At 38.5% G+C, this 13,397-nt stretch overlaps 1 protein-coding gene across 1 annotated transcript in view; it reads left to right on the top strand.

Moving 5' to 3' along the window:
* Positions 1-1,316: 1,316 nt before the first annotated feature.
* GYPC (glycophorin C (Gerbich blood group)) overlaps positions 1,317-13,397 on the top strand; it is a 54,608-nt gene continuing 42,527 nt past the window's right edge. The window contains exon 1 of the mRNA XM_026665487.2: positions 1,317-1,549. Coding sequence (XP_026521272.1) covers positions 1,516-1,549 — 34 coding nt within the window. The 5' untranslated portion in view covers positions 1,317-1,515. The remainder of the gene's footprint in view (positions 1,550-13,397) is intronic.

The raw sequence follows: 13,397 nt of genomic DNA on the forward strand, positions 1-13,397 counted from the left end.
AAACAGAAGAATCTCTGATAGTGTTTCCAGTAGCAGAGCAAATGTATTCAAAATAAGTTCCTAAAAACATGAATATTAATATTTACTCATAACAAATTTTTTTAAATCTTACAGATCTTCAGAGGAAATTGATCTTCTTTATTATCATTGTTCATGATAATCATCCACACTATTTATTATTTTTTTAACCCTTTAACACCTTATTACACTCAAGGCAGCAAACGTGCCTAATACGTACATACCTCCTTCCTGCTCTGATTTTTCCCAGAACAATACTCCTGTGAGGTGGGTTGTGCTGAAAGAGACTGGCCCAAAGTCACCAGGCTGGCTTTCACGCTTAAGATGGGGCTAGAGCTTTTTTTATTATTTATTTTATTTTATTTATTTATTTGTCAAAAGCTTACAACAGAAACAAGTTTAAATACAAGAAATAGGAACTAATAATTGGGGACAATAGGACAGGGACGGTAGGCACAATTATGCACTTATGCAATAATAATTTATTAAACAATAATGTTCTGAAGTTCTCAAGATTTTAGAATAGAATAGAATAGAATAGAATAGAATAAACTGTTGGAAGGGACTTTGGAGGTCTTTTAGTCCAGCCCCCTGCTTAGGTAGGAAACCCTACACCATTTCAGACAAATGGTTATCCAATCTCTTCTTAAAAACTTCCAGTGTTGGAGCATTCACAACTTCTGAAGGCAAGTTGTACCACGGATTAATTGTCAGGAAGTTTTTCCTTAGATCTAAGTTGCTTCTCTCCTTGGTTAGTTTCTACCCATTGTTTCTTGTCCTGCCCTCAGGTGCTTTGGAGAATAGTTTGACTCCTTCTTTGTGGCAGCCACTGAGATATGGAACACTGCTATCATTTAGATAATCCTTATATTACAACCCATAGTATATATAATATATACATATAATACTTCCCTTACAATCTTGTAAGAGAAGTATTCTATGTATTATTATTGATTTACTACGGAGAATACATAACATTTTAGCTGGCTTCAAGGCCATCTTAAGATTTTACAACAAGCTAGAAATTAAAAGATGGGACTTCTCATTTTGTGCTTCATTTTTTAAGTTTTTCTACTGCTTCTCTTATAAGGTTTTTTTTTTTTTTTAAGTTTTAGAAAGATTGCAAAACTCTGCAAAACCTGTTGATGTAGAGGCAAAAGAACAATGAAAACCGTATTCCTTGCTAAAGGTGGAAATGTCCCACAGTAAACATTGGCAGAAGAGGAAGACTGAACGAAAGAAAAAAAGAGAAGCTGTTGCTTATCTAAAAAAGCAAGGCCCCTCCCCTTTTCATGTGAGCTGAATGTGCCGTTTCCTTTTCCAGTGGTAAATGGTCAAGAACCATGCTGGAAGCATCTGAACAAGCGAGGCTTTCTCCCGTTTGCTTCCCTGGTCTATGCTGCAGCTTTGCTTCATTCATCTTTGGACGTGGATAGGAAAGCACAGTCAGTGGGGGGGAAAAAAAGCAAAGGGGAAGCATTTCTGAATGCTTACAGGATGAATTTCCCTAACAGTACAACTTCTGCTCCGCGTGAGTACTCAAAACGCCTCCTTGTGCAAAATGACAAACGTACAAATTTTACGCTTTGGTGTGTTTAAAAAAAAAAAAGGGGGGGGTCGCTTCCTTGCTCTCTCTCTTCTCAGAAAACTTTCTAAAGTAACTTCTGGAAACTTTACTCCTTTACTCTATACTCTTGCTTGCATTTACGAGTGTTGGTGGGTGTGAAAACCAAGCAGAAAAAAACCGAAAGTTGTGCAGGCGTGCTTGGGACAAGACAGGAATCCAATTACAACGCTCGTTTGGGAAGATCAACCTTTTATATATATTTATTTTAACGGCGCAGCTGAAAGTGTAATTGAAAGGGGAGCTGAAAAGGAGCGATTAAGGGGTTGATTTCCCTTTTCACTAAAGCTAGAGAAATGCAGCTGTTGAACTGCGTTCTGCTTCTTTCTCTGTGCCCTCTTTGAAGCATTAGCACCTTGCTCAAATAGACTGTCTCTCGGTACTGTCTCTCGGTAACATGAGAGCCAAGCCCCAAACTGACGGTCTATATTTAGCCACAATGCATTTTTGTTTTCTAATCGTTTCTCAGAACTGGTGTTACAGCCACTGAATGACAGCCGATTGAGGGGGGAAGGAGGATGGGCCTGTTTCCTGTTTCCAGAATGTTATGTACTTTGGTGAAAAGTTAGAGCAGGAACCGAGGTAGCCCAGGGAGATTCATGTGGGCGGTGAACCAACACTTGATCATCAACCCGACCCTGAGGACTGAGAAGTTAGGCCGAGATCATATTGCAAGCTAGAGAGGGATGGGAACTTATCGGGAACTGGTTTCATAACGTTCAACGCCGTTAGTATTTTTACTCATAATATCAGAGAATGTGGCTTGAACAGAAGTACCTTACATCAAAATTAGGCCCTGCCTCCCTCTTTAAAACCAACAGAAAAAAAGATGTAGGGGAAGAGCAAATCCAGTACAATGGAGAATTTTGTTCCTGTCACGTGTTCAGGCCACAGCCGGTTATCAAAGGATGTGAAGGTCTGTGAGAGCAGATATATTAACATAAACTAATTGTTGTTGACTAAGTTTTGACTTCATCCAAAGTTGTCAGATTGCCAAATAATGGGATGGCATTGAGACCAGTATCCTGCTTCAGTGGAAATGTGTAAATATGTTTTCCGGTTGTTAGGTGGAGTTTCAAGGGAAGGATGCAAGATATTTTGCTGTCTTTCCTCCTCTGCGATAAATATTTGCAAATGCACCGCTTTTGCAATTATGCCTTTGATTTTTGGTAGCCCTGACTCAATGACTTTTATTTTGACTTACTAAAGTAAAATGCAAATAGTTGCTACTCTGTGATCCTATGAGCATACCTGAAATCAATTTGTCTATAAGCAATGGCACCAATCTGTCCCATTTCTAGAACTGTTGGATGAAAAAAAAGGAGTAAAAGATACAGATAGGCAGATAAGATACAGGCAATGGAGGATTTAAGAGGTGTCAGAAAAGATGCACCAATGATCTCACTGTGGCTTTGAATCCATCCACTGCTCACTTAAAGCCCCACCTAAGGTATCCCCAAGAAATTATTTTCAAAGGAATGTAGCCCACAAGAGAAAACAATTGGTTCCCTTCTAAAATAGAGATTTTACTTGTTCTGAGGGAAAAGCTTTATTATGTGGGACTTTCATGGTAATAGAGCTAATGCACAGCTATAGAGTCACCAGTGTTTAGGAGAGACCAATGACCCAGTGACTTCTATTGGATTTCCTCTTATTTTGCAGTGTTTCATTATAGCTGATTGGAATCCAAAATAAATTGGATTGCACATTTATTGGAATCCAAAATAAACTGGATTGCACCTTTTCAATAATTGTCAATGTAGGTATGAAATGTAGTATGTGTGCAAAATAATTCCCTAGGGGTTTGGATTGATTGAGAAAAAAGTACACAATGCACAGGCTTCCTTTTAATGTAAGAAGGCAGACAGCATCCCCCTTAACACCTGAATTTCAGAGCTTCCAGTTCTGCCTGACAGGATACCACCCCTCAGGAATAGCTTTTCTCTACTCTTGAAGCAGCTGTGTCAGCTCCAGGTTTGAAGAGATCCAAGCCAAGCTGCCTTGCTTTCCCTTCACCTGTTTTCCTGATTCATGAGGACTTCCTGAACTTTGAGTACAGAATAGGCCTAGCAGTGGAGGTTTAAGGAGGAGTGTTATGCAGCTATGGCATGGGAACTGCCATTTGCTTTTCCCAATTCCTAAATAACAAATTGCTCCAGAAGAGAATTGGATCTGCAGGTAGTCCTTGACTTAAGGCCAGTTATATAGTGACCAAAGTTATGCTGGATTCTGAAAAAGTTATGAAGATCCAACATCTGCCTCCCTCTGTCTGCCTGCAATCAAATGACCACATTTTGGGCCCTCAGCCATTTGCAGTGCCCCATGCTCACATGACATATTTGCCAGAAACTGGTGTTGACTTGCAGTGTTCGGCAAAAACCACATCATAGCAAACAATGGATTTGCTTAATGGCTGCCACATTCACTTTACAGAGACTATGCTCACTTAACTGCCCTCATAAGTTGTAAAATTGATTCTGGTCATCTGACCCACTTCATGGCCTTAATTGGGGGCTCAATTATGGTCCTAACTCGAGGACTGCCTGTGAAAAGATTTCTTCTTCAAGCTTTCTGATGGCTTGAGCTACTCTTGACAGGAAGTGGGGAGGATCCTTGGAGTTATGATAACCCATTGACCCCCCAAAACTCATTTCACTAGGACATATGGGCCCTTTCAAAATACTGTCGTTGTCCCCCGCCCCTTCTAATACAAGATTCAGTATCTACCGTATAGAAAATCAAGATGCATCCCTTTAATTCTTCTACAGTGCCTTCTCTGCCTGCATGGCATTAACATTCTTCTGCTGTTGTGCTAAATACAGAATATTGGGAGGGTCAGGCTGCTGGCTTCCTTGCAAAAATGTGCCACTGATAGGATAAAATGTGTCAAGGGTCCCTCCCATAGATTATTAGGTAAATCTGCCCATGCCAATATATAAAATAAAAAAAGATGTTTCCCAGCATTTGTCAGGCCATGCCATGTACTGATGCTGCTCATCTTTGGAATAATTATTCCAAAGCATCAATATGATTAAGTGCATCATAAAACTGCAAGCACACAAAAGAACAGCAGGTTATCTAATCCAACATTATCTAAAACCCATCCCATTTCCATTTGAAAGTAACATTCACCCCAGAATACAGGTAGTCCTCAATGTACAACAGTTCATTTAGTGTGACTGTTTGAGGTTACAATGGCACTGAAAAAAGTGACTTGAGTGTTTTTCACACAACTATTGCAGCATTCCCATGTTAGCACGATCAACATTCAGACCCTTGGCAAGTGGCTCATATTTATGACGGTTGCAGTGTTCTAGGGTCATGAGATCATCTTTTGCAACCTTCTGACAAGCAAAATCAATGGGCAGCCAGTTTCAGTTAAAACTGTGTTACTTGGGCTGAATAATGGTTGTAAGACTTAGTCAAGGACTATCTAGTCTTTTAATCAAAGAGGGCTATGTACGTTCATTTTGTTTAGTGTCAGAAATTTCACCATAACTGAAGGATTGCATCGAGAAGACAAACACAGAATTGATGCTCTGCTATTATAAAAAGCATATTAGAAAAACTTTTCTCTGCTCATGTCCATTTTGTTTAAATGTCCTTGAGAGATTTTATGTCTTATCTTGCATTAAGGAAAAAAAAATAAAGAATGAACAAAAATGTTGACCTGGAGGCAATAAAGCTGTATTTTTATGAAGTTTTTCATATGTTGGCTATCCCCCAAAGGCAATTCTTTAGAACATTTTTTGTTCCAGTGGGCTTTAATATGCGTTTAAAGCCCAAATATACAAAATTACTGCTGATAAAATTCTTTGGAAGGACCTCTTGCCTCACAGTTTGGTCCTAGCAGTGTGATAGCCTCCACCGCGCAACAGGGTGCAAACAAAAGTTCAAATCAGCAACACATTTTGTTGTGAATTTCTTTTTCTTTTTTTAAATTGTTTCCAGTTGCCTTGGAACTTTCATTTTAAAGACAATATCTTTGACAAATATATGAGAAATCTTTAAGAAATATATGAGAAATCATTAAGAATTGCCTTCTTGGATTGGATTACAGGCCTATCCAAAAGGCCACAGAGAGATATGCACATAGGAAACCATGCGTCTTGCTGCCTCTCCTCTGGTGAAAATGAGGGTTGTTATGAGCCCCGCTTGGTGGTGACTCTATGTTGGAGGCAATCATTATGAGAAGTTCATTGAATGATACCCTCCCTCACTTCCCATTATTTAAAGGGAGAAAAAAATCACTTCCTGTCTCATGATAAACAGAAAAAGTCTAGATTACTTTTGCTTCCTTTCATAAAAGGAAGGAAGGGGAGGTACATTTTCTCCCTCCCTGTCTGGTTATTTTCCTCCTTGAAAAATGAATAATTAGCTTGATTTGGTGGAAACAATGTCTGCCTTCTTGCCTGCTACCATTTCTCCAGATTTCCTGCAGGCACCACAGAGAAATTGAGACATTTCTCCATTGGAGAAAAGCTGTTTCGTGGGATGTTTTATAAGGAGGAAGGGAGGAAAGGGAAAGGGAGGGAGGGAGGGAGGGAGGGAGGGAGGGAGGGAAGGAAGGAAGGAAGGAAGGAAGGAAGGAAGGAAGAAAGAAAGAAAGAAAGAAAGAAAGAAAGAAAGAAAGAAAGAAAGAAAGAAAGAAAGAAAGAAAGAAAGAAAAGACTGATGCTGTACTGTTGTTTGGAAGCCTTCTGGCTGTGGGGACCTAATCCTGCAGCTTGTTATCTTACCTCTGCAGTGTTATATTCTCATTCTCAGAAGAGCAGATAACAATGGAATATGAATGTGGATGTTTTGTAACAAACAAAACATTTGCAGTGTTATTGAACTGATGTTTCATTGTGATTAGGCAGTGTCATATGTATGAAAACATCATGAATTTTTCATTTTAATTAAGTATGTTTACATTAAAAGATGAGTCTTCTCAGCTAGACTTTTGATTAGGCCACTTATTGAGTGTGTAGAGTTCATATGTGTAAAGGTTACCTTAAAACAGCAACTAATTTCAAATCATTTTGTCATTCAAGGCATTCAATAAAATGTTGGATAATGTGATGTAGTACAGGGGTCACCAAACTTTTGGACCTCAGGGACCACCAAACTCATAATTTTAAATCCCGGGGACGATTAATATGAATTTTGACTGACAGTGGCTTGCTGATGGTGGGAGAGAGAGAGAGAGAGAAAGAGAGAGAGAGAGACATCTGATCTAACCTCTCTCTCCCTTCCCTCACATAGACACACACACAGAAGCAGGGGTGGGGTTCAAATTTCTTAACAACCGGTTCTGTGGGTGTGGCCTAATTTATGAGTGTGGCTTGGTGATCATGTGACTGGCTGGGCATGGATTGTACGTAAATATTATAAATATTTGTGTAAATATTGATTTTTTAAAATAAAAAAGAGCAACTTTTACCCAAAATCAGGCAAAGCAGGCAGGCAAATTGAATTGTACACAGAATCACAGATTCATTCACAGATCTGTGTTTCTGCCATCGGCTAGCTGAGTCTGTCACATAAAATTTGCTTGCAAGCAAACTCACAAAATTAACTCACAACACACTATGTATGTAAATATTGATTTTTTTTTTTATTAAAAAAGAGCAACTTTTACCCAAAATCAGGCAAAGCAGGCAGGCAGATTGAGTTGCTCACAGAATCACAGATTCATTTAGAGATCTATGATTCTGCCATCGGCTACCTGCACTGAAAAATAGAAGCTTCAGTCCTAAGGAAGGTTCGGCTCTGCTTAAAAGCAGAGCCGAAGATCTAAAGATTAGCTAGAAAGCAAGAAATCCAACGGTTTCCTGCTTTCTAGCTAATCTAAATCTCCTGGCACAGCAGAACAGCTGATGGTCGGGGAAAAAAAGGAAAACTAGCAACTTAGCAGGCAAGTTTGCCAGATAAAGAGTGAGTGGGCGGGGAGGGTTCCCGTGGGCCACGTGGGCAGTGTAGCCTTGTGTTCCTGTGCAGCCTGGATTAATTGCTTTTCGGGGTGCTCTGGGAGTAACATTTCTCTGTGGACCACCAAAATTTTCTCACGGACCATCAGTGGGCTGTGGCCCACCAGTTGGCGACTGCTGATCTAGTACATGTGATCTAGGATCCACAACTATTTATTTTTTGAATAAATACAACATATGAACAGATAGAAGAATCTCTCTGCAGGATTTCTAAAAAAGGTTTCTGTATCCAGGTACTCCTTGTTTAGCAATCACAATTGGGATTGGCAGCTGGATTATTAAGCAAGATGGTTGCAAAATGAAACCTTGACTTAGGCTCTTATGTCAGCTTTCCTGTGGCTTTACAGACCTGATATGATTGTACATGAGAGGATTGGTCATAAAGTTACTTTTTCATCATGGCCTATAACTATGTATGGACGTTAAATGAGTGTTCCAAGTAATACCCCCAAGAGAATCAAAACTCTGAGGCAGGCATCTTTCTCAATGCATGAATTTATTAGAGATGTCATATTGGCACATCTGGGAAAACCCGAATCCGAAAGCCCCGGGTTTTCCCCACCCAGAGTAAAACTTCCTTCCCCTGTGCATCACATGGTCCAATCAGGTCACTGTCCCATCTTTGGTTGACTTCCAGTCACGCCTCTCCAGGTGCAGGCTGAATGTCCTTGACTCCCAAGGGAAAAATGTTCCCACAGCTTGCCCATCCACCACAGTGGCAGATGATGATGATGATGATGATGATGATGATGATGATGATGATAATAATAATAATAATAATAATAATAATAATAATAATAATAATAATAATAATAATTAATAATATAACAACAACAACAACAACATAATCCTGAAAAAGTGGTAAAAAATGAGCATGCAAAACTACTGTAGGACTTTCGAATACAGACTGATAATATTTTGGAACACAACACCCTGGATATCACGATTGTGGAGAGGAAAAAAGTGTGAATCATCGACATTGCCATATCTGGTAAGAGCAGAATCGAAGAGAAACAACAACAATGGCAGTTTTAACAAGCTAATCAGGATGTTTCAAGTCTGTGATATATACCAAGTTACCTTTTAAGCTTTTGACTTTTCAAACATACAATGGGAAAGAGAATTGGTGAATTGATTGTTGGTGCATAGCACTTGTAGAGAGAGGTTTCCAGAAAAATCTGTATTTAGAAAGCTACATCCCTCTATATCCCTAAGTCAAAGTGTTCCAAATCCAGCCTGCTGCTTTTATTTAATTCTGTTTTCTGAAGATATTATAGAGCCAATCAGGAAGAGTACATAATACATTTTCACTTGCATAATTGGAATGCAATTATTCCTGATTAACATAGAGCAGATATGAGTGGTTGGACACAAATTGGCTATGATTTGATGTCTTTTCCCCAGAGAAGAACAGAAACACATCTAATTTAGATGACTATCAGCATTTTTTTTAAAATCCTGGCAAATGTACACTATTGTCTGGTGAAGGAATAACAAAGGCTTTCTTGTAGATTAGGACTCTGATAAGAGCTACAGAAGCATCTTTGGAGAGTGATTTATTTCCACCCCCAATCCAGATCATCTCTAGTGCCAACCGCCTGGCATATAAAACCAGCAGGAAACAGTATGAGGAACCCATATTAATAAGCTATCCCAAGACATTGCCATCATTACTGTCATTAAATCCATTTCTGAAACAATGACTGCTTGTTTGCTGAATGAAGGTACATGGACAACCAGCTAAGCCAGTTGACTCTGCAAAATCTCTAAAGCAGGGCAGCCTCTCATATAATTTGTTCTGCAACACATGTTTCGCCACAGGGATCTCTCCAAATTAAAATGACAAATTCTGCTGAAAATTACTGTCTGTAACACTTTTCGGGGAAAAATATGCCATTACTGCTGAAAAGTGGATTTCCATCATAAACATCATTTCCCATTTCTTTTTCATGTTAAGCTTACTTAAAGAGGGACTCATTCCTTGTTATTTTGAAGCAGAAATAGATGAAATTATATTACTCACTAAAGTTCTGTTGGGATATCACAACATGAGCGAGTAATATTTGTTTCTGCTAGAGTACATACTTCCTTTGGAATGAGGGCTGGGTTAATGATGTGAAATAGTTGGAAGCATATCTTATTGAGCAGTATACGAGAAATAATAAAAATGCAAGACAGGAAAATTCTCTTTTTTTCTTTTTTCCCTTGTTTGGGCGAACTGGGGATGGGGGGGGGGGGTTGTGTTTATTTTGTGTTCGCTTAATTTGTTTAAATTTCAACTCCAGTGTTCATGTGTTTCTCACTCCACAATGGGAGAAAATGGAAATTCGGCAGTTTAGTCTTTCCAAAGCTACATTCAGCCAAAGGGCTGCAAGTTGCCCATCCTGGTTGAAGACAAACAGTACATATTGATAATGTGAATGATATTCAGTTCAGTGCTCTTATATGAAATAGCACATGTTGCAAATCCAAGACCCTGATTTTCTTTCTAATTTTCTTATTCTCGCCTGGCTGCAAATGTAGATAGTTTTTCAAAGCTTGCCTATATGGCTGTCCAGAATCACTGAAGAAACTAGAATAGAATATTAAGATAATATTAACATTCTTAATTTTTGCTGAGAATAATTGATTGTCTGATATACAGTTTATGCCAGTAGATAAACAAACCCTTCTCAAACCATGCTATCTCCAGTTTATGAAAGTACTTACACCATATGCTTCAGAAGGTGTATTTTGCTAATACACCACTGCGTACCTTTTTTTTTTTTAGTTTACACAAATTTTTGAACTACAGTTCTGAAAAATGACAATATTGGCCAGGAATAACAGGAGCTTGAAACAGCTAAGCAGGATTTGAAAACCTGCTAGTACTTTAATGGAAAGTTGCTAGGAAATCCTAGGGCTTTGCTTTACACTGGAATGTTTTTTTAAAATTCAGGAGAAAGTAAAAGTCACCACCATTCCCCATAATTCTGCAAAACCTTAAATGGTTATATCCATGCTGTCTCCAGTCTTAAGGGAGATTTTTATTTTATTATTGCTACAAAACCTCAGGAACCAATGCTGAGAACAGCTGAAATCTAATGCTGCAGGATCCAAACTGGCTCAGTCACTGGGGCCAGAAGTTTTGTCCAGCTTTCAGAGTCATGCCCATCTTCAGGGAACTTCTCTTTGCCTTTGACCTACCCAGATTGGATCCTGCAACATTATCTTGGGATATGTATATTTGCCTTCATTCCTGAAATCTTAACGTTTCAACCATCTTCACAGCTTCAAGCAGACTTTTTCCCATTGCTTACTGGTTATTTGGTTGGTTTTTTTTTGGATGATCGCAGCTCTTGAAACTGTTTTAAAGTCTGCAGCCACTCTTGTGGCTCCCCAAGTCTCAAAGGTTCACATTTAACAAAGTTGGCATAAAGGCTGAGGTTCTTCTAACTTTCAAATAATGCCAAGGGGATTTCGCCTTCCACTCACTTAATAATTTCAAAGATTGTCCAGACACATACCTTCAACATTGAGAGTCTGGGATTCTGTAAGGTTTTGTAATAGGAATATGGGACTTTTTTATAGGCTGAGGTTTACTTTTGCCCTTTGAATGATATGCTGCAAACTGGTTTCAGGAAACCAAATCCCTCATTTTTCAGCAGCTGTTGAAATTGCCCCTTCTTCCGTCAACTGAATTTGAGGGGAAAGAAGTGCTTCCAGGAAAGTATAGACAGTGTAGAAGTATAAACAGTGTATTTTAATTCTGTAACGTAATTGAAAATGATTTTTAAATTCCAAAATAGAACAATAAAAAGTATGGAATTGCTTTTAGTTTTATGTAAGATTTTAATATGTTATAGAAAAACAAGCAAATAATATTTTTATGAACAGATGTAATACATAGGTCATATTCTGTATAGGTAAAAGTACAACTTCATCCCTGGAGAGTGATTTTACCAGTACAGAACTCCTCATGAGGAAATTCGTCTTAGACAGTTCAGATATCTTCCTTTGAGATGACAGAGTAAAGACTCAGTATGAAGCTGATCTTTGGATAAAGTGAGCTTAATGAAAACATTGAATGATTGTAGGCTGCCTAGAGTCACCTTTGGTGGGATGGGTGGCATATAAGTTTAATAAATAAATGCTGACATCCCTAGACCAGCCTAATCAACTGTATTTAAAAATCCAACCCAAATGACTCCATACATGTGTAGACAAAGGTATCTTCATCAGACTATAAGTGTTAACATCTCTAGTATATTAACATCAGGGTAGAACTGGCTTTGTAAAACATATATTTGTAGATTTATTAAGAGCTAGAAAAAAAACAGTAGAAAGCAGTAGGCAAATCTAAATCAAGAACCAAATGTTTAGATACTTCCCCAAATCACTAGGAACTACACTGCATAAAAGAATCTCAAAAAGCAATCTCCCCGGACACAATTATTAACAAAATAAATTAAATGACCATAAAATCCAAAATAAAATCAGATAACTATCTTCCATCCTTGTTAGATGCTAAAACTGTCCAAGGCTTGGCTAAAAAAAAGACAGTTTCTGAAAGCCAGGAGCAAAGGGGTAAAGCACTAAGGGTAAAGTTGTAAAACTCTGCAGAAAAGGAAGGAGTATTGATTTTGCTTGCTGCTTTGAGTTATTCATAAAAGTAATAAAAGTGGGATAAATATATAAAATGCATACCTCTGAGGGGCAAAATATCCCATAATATAAGGCCTACTTCTGAGAAGGTCTGATTTCTAGTTTGTATCCCCTTCACTTCGTGGAAAGGTGGGATTTATCTACTTCATATGTCTCTGCCTCTGATAGGATAGGCAGAATCATTATGGACGTGGTGATCACTGTAGTTATTACACTGTCAGCATCCAAGGCAGGGATGGCAAACTCACGTCATCATGGCAGCATCACGTAAGAAGATATCAGGACTTTTCCCCCCTTCACTAAACCAGGCGTGGCCATGGCCAGCGCATGACGCATTCGGCTCGTAGGCTGGGAGTTTGATAGCCCTAATCAAAGGTATCTTCAAAAATCCTCTCAGGTAGAATTTATTGCAATAGGCCAACTGCATGATTTCATTTTGCTTATGTTAGCCTTATTCATTTCACTTGCACACTGCTATAAGTCAGCAATTCCCAGTGGCTGATGATAATAAAATAAAAGCCAGAGTTAAATCCATGAATATTGTATAGTCTTAAACTTAAAATCATCAGCATGTCAAGCTTGGTTTAAAAGGTGTATTTTTAGTTCTTTTTTGAACGCCAGCTAAGAGATCTGGTTCATCAATTTAGCAAGTACATGCCTATAATTAAAATTGCTTTTAATTAATGAGGCTGTGCTTCAGAAACTATTTGGAAAGATACCTCAAGGCACCTAGAAGTGTGAACCTAACACCTGTCTGTATTCTTTTCCCAATTGCACAGCTGGCCTATGCTGCTGCCAAGTCATCCCAAGAGCAGGCATGACTTCTTTAAAGAGTTGCAGGCAGCTTCTACATTCATGTCCTACATGTTCTGAAGCCCCTTTCAGACCAAATCCAAAGCACTGCACAACACTTAAAGCTAATGTGATTACTTTCTAATTACATATCTAACATTATTTCTTTGAATTAACATTTTTAAAAATGTATCACTTCGCAACAACATACAGAAGTTTCTGGGTGAGCCTTCTAAGGAACACAAAGATCCCTGGAGTTGTGCCATTTCCTTTTTAAAGATAACTTGTGGTTAAGCCGTCCATAGTAAGACAGGGTCATTACTGTTGTACAGCATTGTGATCTGTCT

This window comes from Notechis scutatus, chromosome 1 (assembly GCF_049901735.1).
Source record: "Notechis scutatus isolate UNSWTSFEM ecotype Mainland chromosome 1, rNotScu1.2, whole genome shotgun sequence".
Classification (NCBI taxonomy): Eukaryota; Metazoa; Chordata; class Lepidosauria; order Squamata; family Elapidae; genus Notechis; species Notechis scutatus.